Here is a 15524-nt window from a genome sequence, read left to right as displayed (position 1 = left end):
TTGTAAAATAATTGACCATATATGTGTGGTTTTCTATCTGGACTCTGTTTTTTTCCGTTGATCTATGTGTCTCTTTTTATTCCAGTACCATACTATTTTGATTACTGTAGCTTTGTAATATAGTCAGAAGTCAGGGAGAATATGTTAATTCCAACTTTGTTCATTTTTCTCAGAATTGCTTTGGCTATTCAGGATCTGTTGTGGTTCAATGTAAATTTTATGATTATTCTAGTTCTGTGAAAAATGTCATGGGTATTTTGATAGGGATTGTATTAAATCTGTAGATTGTGTAGTATGGACATTTTACCAAAATTTCTGTGAACATGGGATATCTTTCCATTTCCTTATATCATCTTTAATTTCCTTCACCAGTGTTTTATAGTTTTGGAGAGTAGGTCTTTCACCTTCTTGGTTAAGATCATTCCTAGGTATTTTATTCTTTTGGTGTGATTTTAAACAGGATTGTTTTGCTTTCTCTTTTTGATTGTTCATCGTAAGAGTATAGAAAAGCAACAGATTTCTGTATATTAATCTTGTATCCTGCAACTTTACTGAATTAATTTAATAGTTCTTTGGTGGAGGTTTTAGGGTTTTATATATAAGTATAATGTCATCTGCAAATAGTGACAGATTTACCTTTTCCCTTCCAGTTTGATGCCTTTTGTTTCTTTTTCTTGTCTGATTCCTGTGTCTAGGACTTCCAATACTGTGTTAAATATAAATGGGAAGAGTAGGCATCCTTGTCTTGTTCCTGATTTTAGAGGAAAAGCTTTCAGCTTTCCAACATTGAGTATGATGTTAGCTGTGGGTTTGTCATAAATGGCCTTTATTTATGTTGAGATATGTTTCATCTATACCAACTTTGATGAAAGTTGGTATCATGAATGGTTGTTGAATTTTGTCAAATGCTTTTTCTACATCTGTTGAGATGATCATGTGATTTTTATCCTTTCTTTTGTTAATGTGGTGTATCACATTTATCAATTTGTAGGTATTAAACCATCCTTGCATCCCTGGAATAAATCCTGCTTGATCACGGTATATAATCCTTTTTATAATTGTTGAATTCAGTTTTCTAATATTTTGTTGAGAAGTTTTGCAACTATATTCATCAGAGATGTTGGCCTATAATTTTCTCTTTTTTTGTGGTGTCTTTGTCTGATTTTGGTATCAGGGTAATCGTGGGCTCATAGAATGAATTTGGGAGTGTTCCCTCCTCTTCAGTTTTTTGGAGTAGTTTGAGAAGGATAGGTATCAGCTCTTCTTTATATGTTTGTTATTGATAGAATTTCCCTGTGAAGCTGTCAGGTCCTGGACTTTTGTTTGCTGGGAGTTTTTTGATTACTAATTCAATTCCACTACTAGTGATCAGTCTGTTCAGATTATCTCTTTCTTCCTCATTCAGTCTTGGAAGATTGTATGTTTCTAGAAATTTATCCATTTCTTCTAGGTTGTCCAGTTTGTTGGCATATAGTTGTTCATAGTATTCTCTTCTGATGTTTTTTTGTACCTCTGTGATATCAGTTGCAATTTCTCCTCTTTCAGTTATTATTTTGTTCATTTGTGTCCTCTGTCATTTTTTCTTAAAGAGCCTGGCTAAAGGCTTATTGATTTTATTTATCTTTTCAAAAAACCAGCTCTTAGTTTCATTGATCTTTTCTATTGGTGTTTTTTTTTTAGTCTCCTTTTCATTCATTTCCTCTCTGATCTTTATTATTTCCTTCCTTTAGTTGACTTTGGGCTTTATTCTTTTTCTAATTCCTTTAGATGGTGTGTTAGGTTGTTCATTTGAAATTTTTCTTTTTTCTTGAGGTAGTCCTGTGTCGCCATAAACTTCCCTCTTAGGACTGTTTTTGCTGCATCTTGTAGATTTTGGCAAGTTGTGTTTTTATTTTCATTTGTTTCAAGGTATTTTCTGATTTCCTCTTTGATTTCTTTACCTACCCATAGGTTTTAATATCATGTTGTGTAGTCTCCACATGTTTGTGGTTTTCCCATTTTTCTTCCTGTAGTTGATTTCTAGTTACATACCATTGTGTTCAGAAAAAATGCTTGATATAATTTCTGTTCTCTTAAATTTGTTGAGACTTGTTTTATGGCCTAGCATGTGATCTATCCTGGAGAACATTCCATATGCATTTAAACTTTATTTATTTATTTTTTTTTCAATTTTTGGCTGCATTGGGTCTTCATTGCTGTGTGCAGGCTTTCTCTGGTTGTGGCACGTGGGGGCTGTTCTTCATTGCGGTGCGCAGGCTTCTAATTGCAGTGGCTTCTCTTGTTGTGGAGCACGGGCTCTAGACGCACGGCCTTCAGTAGTTGTGGCACGCGAGCTCCAGAGCGCAAGCTCAGCAGTTGTGGCGCATGAGCTTAGTTGCTCCGTAGCATGTGGGATCTTCCCAGGCCAGGGCTCGAACCTGAGTCCCCTGCATTGGCAGGTGGACTCCCAACCACTGCGCCACCAGGGAAACCCCCATATGCATTTAAAAAGAATGTGTATTCTTCTGTTTTGGGATGTAAGGTCCAGTAGATATCTATTAAGTCCAACTGGTCTAATGTGCCATTTAAGACCACTGTTTCCTTATTGATTTTCTGTCCATTGATGCAAGTGGCGTGTTAAAGTCCTGTACTATTATTGTATTGTTGTCATTTTCTCCCTTTATGTCTGTTAATATTTGCTCTATGTGTTTAGATGCTCCTGATTAGGTTCACCTATATTATGTACATATATGTTAATGAAAGTTAATACTATTGTTGTACAGATCCCTTTATTATTATATAATGCTGTTTGTTGTCTTTTGTTATAGACTTTATTTTAAAGTCTACTTTGTCGGATATGAGTATTGCTACCCCAGCATTTTTTTCCTCTTCCATTTACATGAACTGTCTTTTTCCATCCCCTCACTTTCAGGTTGTGTGTGTGTCTCTGAGATGAGTCTCTTGCAGGCAGCATATAGATGGGTCTTCATTTTTATCCAGTCAGCCACCCTATGTCTTTTGACTGGAGCATTTAATCCATTGATATTTAAAGTGATTATTGATAAGTGTGTACTTATTGCCATTTTGTCACTAGTTTTCTGGTTGTTTTTCTAGTTCTTCTCTGTTATCTTCTTTTACTTCCTTCCCTTGTGGTTTGATGATTTTCTTTAGTGGTGTGCTTGTATTCTTTTCTCTAGTTTCTGTGTATCTATTGTAGGTTTTTTACTTGTGGTTACTGTGGAGTTCATATATGTTGACCTAGAGCTTATTTTAAACCAATAGTCATTTAAGTTCAGATACATTTATACACTTTTAAAAAGCTACATTTTTTATTCCCCTCCCCCACATTTTGTGTTTTCAATGTCATATTTTACATATTCATGTCTATCCCTTAACTGTTTATTGTAGTTATAGTTGATTTTATAATTTTTGTCTCTTAATCTTGTACTAGCTTATTTAAGTAGTTGATCCACAACCTTTACCTTATATTTGCCTTTACTAGTGGGATTTACCTTTCCTATAAATTCTTCTTGTTGTAGCCTTTTCCACTTAGAGAAGACCCTTTAACACTTGTAACATCAGTTAGATGAACTCTCTTAGTTTTTGCTTCTCTGAGAAGTTCTTCATCTCTCTTTCAATTCTGAATAATAATTTTGCTGGGTAGAGTATTCTGGCTTGTAGGTTTTTCCCTTTCAATACTTTAAATATATCATGCCACTCCCTTCTGACCTGCCAAGTTTCTATGGAAAAATCAGCTGATAGCCTTACGGAGGTTCCGTTGTATGTTACTCTTTATTTTTTTTTCTTGCTGCCTCTAAAATTCTCTCGTTAACTTTTGCCATTTTAATTATGATATGTCTTGGTGTGGGTCTTCTTAGGTTCATCTTATTTGGAACTCTTTGTACTTCCTATACTTAGAAATCTGTTTCTTTCTTCATCCTCAGGAATAAATTTTTTCAGCCATAATTTCATCAAATACATTTTTAACCTTCTTCTCTTGCTTTTCTCCTTCTAGGACCCCTAAAATGGGAATGTTGTCCCAGAGGTTCCTTCAACTATCCTCATTTTTTAAAATTTGTTTTCCTTTTTGCTCTTCTGAATTGGTGATTTCCAATATTGTATCTTCCTGATTACTTATGCATTCTTCTGTATCTCCTAGTCTGTTATTAATTCCTTTTAGTGTACTTTTCATTTCAGTTATTATGATCTTCAGCTCCAGCTGGTTCTTTTTTATATTTTCTAGTCCCTTGTTAAAATTCTTACTCTGTTCATCTATTCTTTTCCCAAGTTCAGTTAGCATTCTCATTACTAATGCTTTGACCTCTATATCTGGTAAATCATTTATCTCTATTTCATTAGTTGTTTTTTCAGGGGTGTTTTTCTTTTGTTTGAAATAAATTCTTTTATCTTCTCATTTTGTTTAACTTTCTGTATCTCTAGGTAAAAGTTACTTATCCCAAACTTAAAGGGGTGTCCTTGTGTGGGAGTCCCTGTGCACTCTGCTCGTGTCCAGTGGCTTTGTTGGGAGAGCTGAATCTGAAGTGAGCACAGGTTACCTCTTCCCCCAGGGTGTGCTGGCAGTTACCACCTTGGTGGGAGGTAGGGAGGGTCTCCTCCTACCCTCCAAAGACGGAGGGGCTAGAGCCAGAGCCAGGTGTGAGCTGGCTCTTCTCCTATGCTCAATGGCTATAGCCACCCTATCAGGTGTAGGGCCAGGTATCAAGGTGCTGGAGCAGAAGCCCTAAGGGTCAGGTCCAGGCTGGTTTTGTTCCCTCTTAAGTGTGCACTCCCTCTCCCCTCCAGCAGTGGCAGCCTTCGCCCTAGTGGGCAGCTGCATCGGAGCAAAAGGGTCCAGAGTAGGTGCCTGGTGTGGGCTGGGGTGTGCACTGGGATGGTCCCAGCACATCAGTAGGAGTTCCAAGTAGCTCCTGCCCCAACACTTCTGCACACACTGGTAATGATTGCCCTCACCCTATTCAGATGCAGGGCCCAGTCTGAACCGCTCCATCTCCCCCAAGTGCTTATCCTCCTTGACAGTGGCAGCCTTTACCTAGTGGGGAGCTGCTCCAGAGCAAGAGGGGCTGGAGCTGGCATCTGTGCAGGCTAGGGCAGCTATTGGGGTGGTCTTGGGACACCGGCCAGAGCCCCAGGCCATTTTTAATTTGTTTCCTCTACCTTGTTCCTGGGAGTAAGCAAGCATGTGTGCGCTCTTCAGGAGCAGAGTCTCAGTTTCTTACAGCTTGCTGGTATGTCCCACTGATTTTCAAACCAGCTAGTGGGATTCATCTTTCCATTGTTGGTCCCCAGGACTGGGGTTCCTAATATGTGGTTCAAGCCCCAAAATCCCCAGGGAGGATCTCTGAACCTGTGATATCCCCTCCTCTTCTGTATCCCTACTAGGGACATAGGTCCCGACCTGATCACTTCTCCCTTCCTACCAAACTCTGTGGATCTTTCTTTGCAGCCTTGGTTGTAGACATCTTTCTGCCAGTCTCCAGTTTGTTTTCACTGAGAGCTGCTACACATATAGATGTATTTTTGATTTGTTTGTAGGGGTAGGTGAGCTCAGCATCATCCTACTGCACCATCTTGATGCCCTCCATCGCATATGTTCTCCTTTTTGCAGAATTTTTATAACATTCCTAAAAAGAAATAACCTGGAAATTGAGATGCAAGGCAATAGAATTGACTTGTGCATGAGATGATACTGTTCTTTCACTCCATGTGAGTTTTGTCCCTAAAGTGTCCTCAGAGCAGGAAGCTTGCCACTAATAAGGCTAGACCTGCCTTAAACCAACTTCAGTAGAAACATTGAAGTCTAAATTAGTGGTTCTCAGCCTTAGCTACACAGTAGGCTCCCCTGGGGAATTTAAAAAACTCTTCATGCTAGGAAGTATATGATATCTGCCATTTACTTTGCAATGAATCATTAAAAAAAGAAAAAAGAAAATAGTTTGATAGATTGATAGAGAAAATGATGGATGGATATATGATAAGTAAGTATAAAAATGTTAATGGTTGAATTTGAATGGCAGGTGTATGCACGTTTCAATTTTTCTGTATATTTAAATTTTTTCATAATAAAATATAAAGGGGAAACTCCCCATGACCGGGCTTGCACCCCAGAGCAATTAAATCAGAATCTCAGGGAGTAAGTCGTAGGCTTCAATCAATACTTTTTAAACCCCTGGTGATTCCAATGTGCAACCATAGTTGAGCACCACTGGACTGAATGGTATGAAGTGAAGTCTGGTTAGGCTTGGCAGCTATAGAGCTGACTGAATAAGTAATCTCCCTAGAGATTTGCCGAACACCTCAGTGTTAATCTTATCTCATCTGCCCAAGGGACTTACCATAGGGTTAGCAGACAAGATCCAGCCCAGAAATGGCAGGTGATCTGAAAGGCAGTTGATAAACCATGGTTGTGAAGCAGTATGTTGTCCAATAAAAAGATAAAGCTATTTGGCCACTATTTGTGTGATTTTAATTAATATTTTCCAGAGGCAGCGATGCAGTTAAATATAATCATCTATACTTGTGTAACCTTGCACAAGTCTTAATTTTCTTGTTTCATCTTATTCACCTATGAAATGAGCTGGGGAAGTACACCTCTCTTATTTACTTCTCACTGGGAAAGGTGATCAGTGTAATAGGCTGGGTATATACTTTCTCCTTTGTGACACTAATCATCTCGTAGAAGCTGTGGCCCATGATTTTGACCTGCTTTTAGCTTTCCCAAGAGAAATGAAGTATATTTTTAAGTGTGTGAGAAAAATCTTAAATACTCATAGCCGAATCTTAAACCCTTGAAGCCAAATTTTAGCTAGGAGTGGAATACATTTTAAGATTTATTAGTGAGTCTGATGTTACCTATCTAAACCTTTTAAACCTTGATTACATGTTAGAGATCATCCTTATAATCTTAAGGAAAATACATACCTTTTTTTCTGCCCATATTCCTGTAATAAGGGCTGAAGCTTTTTGATAGCCTTTGAAAGGTGAAACACTTTTGAAACTATTGATTCACTGGTGTTTTTATGTCATGCCTTGGATTGGCACATTCCAAAAGGCACTGACCTCATCAGCCCAAGGGAAAGTGCTCTTATATAGCACTTATTCTTTTTTTTTTTTAATTGACAATCTTGTGTTAGTTGCTGGTGTACAGCAAACTGGTTCAGTTTTATATATATGTGTGTGTATATATGTTCTTTTGTTTGTTTGTTTTTTTGCGGTACGCAGGCCTCTCACTGTTGTGGCCTCTTCCGTTGTGGAGCACAGGCTCCGGACGCACAGGCTCAGCGGCCATGGCTCACGGGCCCAGCCGCTCCGCGGCACGTGGGATCTTCTCGTACCGGGGCACGAACCCGTGTCCCCTGCATCGACAGGCGGACTCTCAACCACTGTGCCACCAGGGAAGCCCTATATGTTCTTTTTCATATTCTTTTCCATTATACTTTATTTTTAAAAAGTATAGCTTCCTGTGCTACATAATAGGACCTTGTTTATTTTATACACAGTAGCTTGCATCTGCCACTCCCAAACTCCTAATTTATCTTCCCCCCCACTTTCTCCTTTGGTAACCATAAGTTTGTTTCTTATGCCTAGGAGTCCGTTTCTGTTTTGTAAATAAGTTCATTTGTATCATATTTTAGAGTCCACATATAAGTGATATCATATGGTATTTTTCGTTCTCTGAGTTACTTCACTTAGTATGATAATCTCTAGGGCCATCCATGTTGCTGCAAATGGCATTAGTTCATTCATTTTTTTTTTTTTTTTGCGGTACGTGGGCCTCTCACTGTTGTAGCCTCTCCCGTTGCGGAGCACAGGCTCCGGACACGCAGGCTCAGCGGCCATGGCTCACGGGGCTTAGCCGTTCCGTGGCATGTGGGATCTTCCCAGACCGGAGCTCGAACCCGTGTCCCCTGCACCGGCAGGCGGACTCTCAACCACTGCACCACCAGGGAAGCCCCAGTTCATTCTTTTTTATGGCTGAGTAATAGACCATTGTGTGTGTGTGTGTGTGTGTGTGTGTGTGTGTGTGTGTGTGTGTGTGTGTGTATATACACACACACATCTTCTTTATCCGTTCATCTATCGATGGATATCTTGGTTGCTTCTATGTCTTGGCTATTGTAAATGTATAGCATATTACTCTCGCAAGATAATCTAAAAGAAGAGCTACATATTAAATGTAATCAAAACAATAGTCTGCTGTGTGTTCTCTCAATTGGATTATAATCGATTAAAATATTACATATGGACCATATTAGATAAAATATTGCGTTGTCAAAATTAACTTAATGATGTAAATACCGGGTTTTAGGTGTTAATGCAGACTGTCAGAAACTGTCGCCTCACACTCAAACATGATTTTGATTTCATATATGGTGCTGTATACTATTGCATTATCTAAATATGCCCAAATGTATTTATCCTTTCTTTTTTTTTTTTTTTTTTTTTGCGGTACGTGGGCCTCTCACCGTTCTGGCTAATCCTTTCTTATGTCGATGGATATTTAGACAGTTTTCAGTTGTTTGCAAATAATGCTGATGTGATGAATTCTTGCACATGTCTTTGTACTCATCCAAAATATTCTCTATTCTAGGTATAATTCTTAGGATGAGAATTGCTGGGTTGTATGATGTACATAAATTGAAATTTACTAGAGTTTGTCAAATTTCTCCTAAAAGTAATTATACCAGTTTAGAAAGCAGTCTATATAAGAAGATGTAGAGTGACATGTGTTAACATGGATGAATCTTATAAAATAATACTACATGGGCTTCCCTGGTGGCACAGTGGTTGAGAGTCTGCCTGCCAATGCAGGGGACAGGGGTTTGTGCCCCGGTCCAGGAGGATCCCACATGCCGCGGAGCGGCTGGGCCTGTGAGCCATGGCCGTGGAGCCTGTGCTCCGCAACGGGAGAGGCCACAACAGTGAGAGGCCCGCATACTGCAAAAAAAAAAAATAATAAATAATAATAATACATACTGTTTAGGGATACATTTATAGTAAAATTATTAAAAAGGAATAAGCATGATAAAACATCAAATTCAGGATAGTAGTTAACTCCAGGATGGAAGAGATTTAGTTGGATTAGGCTACACAGAGGGTTTCAACTATATTAGTAATGTTTTATTCTTTTTAAGTTGAGTGATGAATAGAAGGGATGTTGCTATATATGCCTGAAAGATTTCCAACATTTTTTTTTATAAATTTATTTTATTTATTTGTTTATTTTTGGCTGCATTGGGTCTTCATTGCTGCATGCAGGCTGTCTCTAGTTGCGGTGAGCTGAGGCTACTCTTCATTGCAGTGCGTGGGCTTCTCATTGCGGTGGCTTCTCTTGTTGCGGAGCACGGGCTCTAGGCCCGCGGGCTTCAGTAGTTGTGGCTCGCGGGTTCTAGAGCACAGGCTCAGTAGTTGTGGCGCACAGGCTTAGTTGCTCCGCAGCATAGGGGATCTTCCTGGACCAGGGATCGAACCCGTGTCCCCTGAATTGGCAGGAGGATTCTTAACCACTGCACCACCAGGGAAGCCCAACACCTTTTTCTTGTCTTTAAACATATGTTAGTTAGTGCTTTATGCTCACTTTAATCTACCACTGGCCCCATCACTCTTATACCAACTGGATTCAAATATTATGTTAGCTGCCTAGCCCCTTAGGAGCAGCTGCATTTATGACCTTAATTTAGAGATTATTTAAAGGCTTTGTTTGTTTTGTTTTAGTAAATTTTTATTGAACTATAACATATTATACAGAAAAGTACACAGGGTACAGTTAATGGATTTTCACAAAGTAGAGGTAAACATGTGACCAGCACACAGAATATTCCCAGCACCCAGAGCCCATTTCATAGCCTTTTTCAGTCACCATTCCCCATGATGTTACTATCCATCATCCTGACTTCTAATACCCCAGATTAATTTTTGAACTTTGTATAATAATACAGTATATACTTTTTGTGTGTCTTGTTTCTTTCACCCAGCATTATAATTGAGAGATTCATCAATGTTGTTTGTTGTTGTACTTCTTTGGTTTGAATTGCTTCATGGAATTATATGAATATTATTAAGGGTGCTGTGCTGAAATTATCAGTTTTATGAATGTATTTTCATACTTCTAGTCAAAATACATAACTCTGGCAGTTTAGGTTGTTTCAACTCTGTAGCTCATTTCAAACTTTGGGGTAACGTTGTAGGCTTGTCCTACTTTATTTCCAACTTATATGTATCGAAGAAGAAAAAAACCTAGGAAATTTATTAATAGCATTAATTTAGAATACTTGAATTATAAAACACATAAAAATAAGTTCCTTTTCATCCATTCTTAGGTGTCTCACAGTTTCTATAGTGTTATATTTTATATTAGAAAATATATGTAAGGGGCAATATTAGGGTAGGAGATTAAGAAGTACAGACCACTGTATAAAATAAGCTACAAGGATATATTGTACATCACATGGAATATAGCCAATATTTTATAATAACTATAAATGGAGTATAATCTTTAAAAATTGTGAATCACTATGTTGTACAGTTGAAACTTACATAATATTATAAATCAACTATACCTCAATTTTTAAAAATATGTATCTATATATATTTAGATAATTTGAAACAATAGGAGGATATGACCTTGACCGAAATACTGGTATTTCCGAGACTGCCTGGTATGCTAGCTATGGAAACTACTTGGATTTTAATGACACAGAAACATCAGATCTCTGAGGGCAGCAGGATTTATTTGCTTTTGTGTTCTTCCCCATTTCAGTGTCCTGAATTAGAAATCCTTCCAAAAAATAAACCCAGTATAAAAATTAAAGTGCTTTATAGATGAGAACATGCCATCTGACAGGTTTCAGGGCATTTTATTGAGTACTCTGAGGCTGGGGGTAGCGTAAATTACCTGAGAAATATTGTGGAATAAGGATATCCTGTGTTTTGTTTGAAGAGAGGCAAATCTAAAATTCTTGAGTGTTCATCAGTATTTTCCACTGAGTTCTAAGGTTAACAGCAGTTTGCTTACGTTTATTTTGTTTTGTTTTTGTTTTGTTTTTGTTTTTTTTTTTTGCGGTACGCGGGCCTCTCACTGTTGTGGCCTCTCCCGTTGCAGAGCACAGGCTCCGGACGCGCAGGCTCAGCGGCCATGGCTCATGGGCCCAGCCGCTCCGCGGCATGTGGGATCCTCCCGGACCGGGGCACGAACCCGTGTCCCCTGCATCGGCAGGTGGACTCTCAACCACTGCGCCACCAGGGAAGCCCTGCTTACGTTTAAAATGAGAATAAGTGTTGCATCAATACCTCCCTTTAGAGGCAGCCATTCTAATTCTGAACCTTAAGTGAATACACTTAAGGGGGAGCCATGGAACATGTTTTATACTGTACACTGTGGAAAAGAGCACCAGAAACAGGCAAAGATGAGAAAAAGAAGGATTCTTCTGATGGAACAAGAGAGATTTCCTGAGACAAAATGTGTTTTCATGTAGCCTTTCTAAAAAAAACTAAGTATTAGCACTCAAATTTTAACAGTTCTTGACAACAATCAGTGGCTACAACCAAGAGGAGTTTGCCCTTCAGAGGTGGGAAACAAGAAAAGATACTGAGAGAGGAAAAAGTTTATTTAAATTAAAAATTTTGGATGAAATTTTTTCTGATTCAGAGATAGGCTCAGTAATGTTAACTGTTGATTTGTATTGAGAGGGTTGGGAATAAGAGGAAGAAAATGTAGAAATACACACAATTTGGAGATTTGTGAGTAAATATTAATGATTTTATTCCCCCAAATCATCTTTTCTTTAAAGTGAAAGATGTGAGTAGCCAGCTTTATGAGTTAGTTTTCAAATATAATTCAGCCTATAAGAACTCTGTTAATTCAACTTTCGTAATTCTCTGTGGGTAAACACAAGACTCTTGTCTCCTTACATATTGACAATTCTAATTATCCGTACTCAGAAAGGGTTTTGAATACTAGATACCACAATTCCTTTAAAATTGAAATATTTTACCCACAACGTCTCACTGTTATATTCATGAGTCATGTTAATTTGGAGTTTCCATAAATGCTATAAACCAAATGAATTATCTCAGTACATGTATAGGGCTATAGCCTACTTTTATTTGTTGAAATAGCGATTTTAGTTGAAATAGCATCATTAGAGGGCTTCCCTGGTGGCACAGTGGTTGAGAGTCCGCCTGCCAATGCAGCGGACACGGGTTTGTGTCCCGGTCCGGGAAGATCCCACATGCCGCGGAGTGGATGGGCCCCTGAGCCATGGCCACTGAGCCTGCGCATCCGGAGCCTGTGCTCCACAACGGGAGAGGCCACAACAGTGAGAGGCCCACGTACCGCAAAAACAAAAACAAAACAGCATCATTAGAAAACCTTAGGATTGCTTTTTACAAGTTTTAAGGATTTTCTGTGGGTTTTCTTTTTGCATAACTTGTGACATCTTTTTTTTTTTCTGTTTTGGAGTATATATATATATTTCATTAATGAGACTTGTTTTTTTATTCTTCTGTTTTTTCTCTAGATAAAAGTTAAGCAGCTAGAAGAACAACTACATTCTTTTACTGAAACCAGTTCACAGAACGACCATCTATGCAAGTTCAGTAAGGCACTAGAGGGCAAATATGCTCAGGTGTGATTAATAGCTATAAAACAGATTGCTTCTATGTTGTTTTAATTAGCTTTTAAGAAATTGGTGCCTTTCTCCCCACCTCACCATATGATCCCAGAAAGATGAATATTCTCTCACTTGACTCAATTTATCAAAAATATTTTTAAACACCCTTGATGTACAAGGTTCCACTCAACCACAGAAGAATTCATAAAGATGCCTGAAGCAGTATTGGGACACTCAAGTTGCTTATGCTCTAATTGCAGGATTAAGAATGTACTCAGCAGACTTTATTATAGAACAGAAGGTTATGCCTTTCAGAGACAAAATAGATTGTATTGTGAGCATGTATAGGGAACATCATCATGATGAAAGCATCGAGAATATCATAGAGGAAGTGGTTTTTTAATTTGAGCCTTAAAACTTTCGGCAGACGTGAGGAACAAGTATCTTTGGGTTTTTGTGTTTTTTTTTGCGGTACGCGGGCCTCTCACTGTTGTGGCCTCTCCTGTTGCAGAGCACAGGCTCCAGACGCGCAGGCCCAGCGGCCATGGCTCACGGGCCCAGCCACTCCACAGCACGCGGGATCCTCCCGGACTGGGGCACGGACCCATGTCCCCTGCATCAGCAGGCGGACTCTCAACCACTGCACCACCAGGGAAGCCCTCTTTGGGTTTTTAATTACAGGCAAACGCAGAACTCATTGCCAACAAGATATACCTGCAATAGCGCACTTGAAAGAGGTATTAGTAGTGAAGGTGCTTACTTGTTAGCATGGTGGCTATTGAGACTGAAAACCGTTCATAGGTCACATAACAATTTAACATACGAACAGAGAAAATTAGACAAAGAAGATATATAAAACATTTAGTGAAGAAAATAATCCAGGAATATGTTACTAAAAGAAAGTGATTCATTTCAATGATTTACAAATTTATCACATTATTTATTTTTAATTTTTAACACTGTAAGCATGTCTAACTTCTTTAACTATAATGTTTGTGTATGTATATCCTTGGTAACCAAGCAACTAGAATGTGTCTTCAAATGGAAGGCTGCTAGGGTTCTAACAATCTGACTCTACTGGTAAAGGGGACCTCATTAGATACGCTTTGTTTCTTCACTAGGACATACTTTACACTAGTATTTTCTTCATTCTGAAAGCAAACGAACACATTTTTAGGTATATTTTCCATCCCAGCTTCATTTAGAACGTTGTGTTGTTTCTCATAGTAAAGGGGGCACTCACTGAAAAATAATTCTAGGTTTAGTTGATTTTGTCTTTTTAAATTGGTGATGCCTCCAAGAAGAAGGAAGTCTCCAGAGAGGCCTGCATCTTCAAAATTCCTTGAAAGCTATAGGCCCCATGTCAACAATATAAAGGAACGAACTTCATCAGCTGGTTTGCCCAGTGTTAGGCCAAACCCTACACGCCATGTGACCTTTGCACCTACCCTGGCTTCTGTGAGGTCTTCTCAGGAGATCGGAGACTCTAGGATCTCTCTAAAGACTCTTTTGAATGCCATTAAAACCATGGAGGGAAGACTGGAAGGTAAAATAGACATTCTTGCCTCAAGACCATTAAATGATGAGTCACCAAATTTTCTTTACCGGGATTCGGTAAGTGAAGGCCACAAATTAAATCATAAGGAAATTTCAGATTTATACAACGATGAAGAAAAGTAGTAACATATAGAAAGATAACATTTGGAGGTGTGAGTAACAACAAGGAAAGAACTTCTTCACAAACAGGAAAAACTGATGATGTAGATCAAAACCATCATTCTGGCTCTTGCATACTTAATTTTTGTTTTGGACACAGAAATGTCATATTTGGCTTAAGAGTAACCATTGAGATTTTTACTCTAATTTTCACTTTAAAAATTAATGCTAATAGTCTTAACATTTATAGTAAAATGGGTAAAGCCTGATTTTAAAGTAGAAATACATAAATAGAAGCCCCGAGAACTTGAACACTGGAGAATACTTTCCAAAGAAAACTTACTAGAGCATCCATCTTCGTTTGATATTTAAAAATAGAAAGTACTATAGATTGTCTTCTAGAGTTAACTACTATTTAGACCCTTTTTGTAAGCACTTTTGCTAGTGGCCTTTTCATATTTATAAATATTTTATAAACACTGGTAAAATTATAAAAACTATATTCTTCCTAATGTACTTTTCTAGAACAAAATCCAGTAGGTTTTCAAAACCTTATAAGTTAGCATCTTTTGTACTATTCTTGAATCCTTGCAGAAGAAATTAAAGTATTTTTAATGTTACACGTTAAAAGTTATAAGGAAGTATAATATTGAGGAAGATGTGGGTGAAAGGCATTCTTCTTTGCTGCTGTTTGGAGTGCCCTTTTCCTGTGGAGGGCAATTTGGCTTTGTTTATCACTTTACGCCCACAGTTGTACTTTTTCCTACAGATACACTAGCTTATACATAAGACATGTTTACAAGGTTACTTTCTGAAGTATTGTTTGTTATTAGCAAAAGACTAGAAACAACCAAAATTCCATCAGTAAGAGGCTGGCTAAATAAACCATGGTATACCCATAGTCTGGAATACTGTTTGAAGATATATTTATCTTAATCATAACATATCTATTATTAGGTTAAAACAGTCAAGGCTCAGAAGAGTATACAGAGTATTTTAATATTTGTGTGCAAAAGGATTGGGGCGATGAAGTATACATATGTATTCACTTTTGAATAGAGTCTCTCTAAAATGAATCGTAATAAATTGGCAACATTATTTTCGAGGAAGGAAACTGGGTGGCTGGGAGACTTTTCACTTTATCCTTTTGTACCTTAAGAGTAATGTGAATGTTCTACCCATCCAGAATAATTTTATGAACACTTTATTTTCAACAGAAGTAAAAGTAGAGAAAGGATGGTCTTTTCATCAAATGTGCTA

The 15524-nt window shown here is 38.1% G+C and overlaps 1 protein-coding gene across 4 annotated transcripts in view; it reads left to right on the top strand.

Annotated features, from left to right (window-relative positions):
* Positions 1-15524, top strand: part of CCDC150 (coiled-coil domain containing 150) — a 75036-nt gene that overhangs the window by 38162 nt on the left and 21350 nt on the right. For 2 of the 4 annotated variants that reach the window (XM_029225434.1, XM_029225433.1), the window contains one exon: positions 12516-12623. The exons of the other annotated variants lie outside the window; for them this stretch is intronic. In XM_029225434.1, the coding sequence (XP_029081267.1) occupies positions 12516-12623 (108 nt within the window). The remainder of the gene's footprint in view (positions 1-12515; positions 12624-15524) is intronic. 4 annotated transcript variants of the gene reach the window in all.

Source organism: Monodon monoceros, unplaced genomic scaffold (assembly GCF_005190385.1).
Source record: "Monodon monoceros isolate NGI ecotype Baffin Bay Population unplaced genomic scaffold, NGI_Narwhal_1 Super_Scaffold_16, whole genome shotgun sequence".
NCBI lineage: Eukaryota > Metazoa > Chordata > Mammalia > Artiodactyla > Monodontidae > Monodon > Monodon monoceros.
This window is presented reverse-complemented; position numbering and strand designations above follow the sequence as displayed.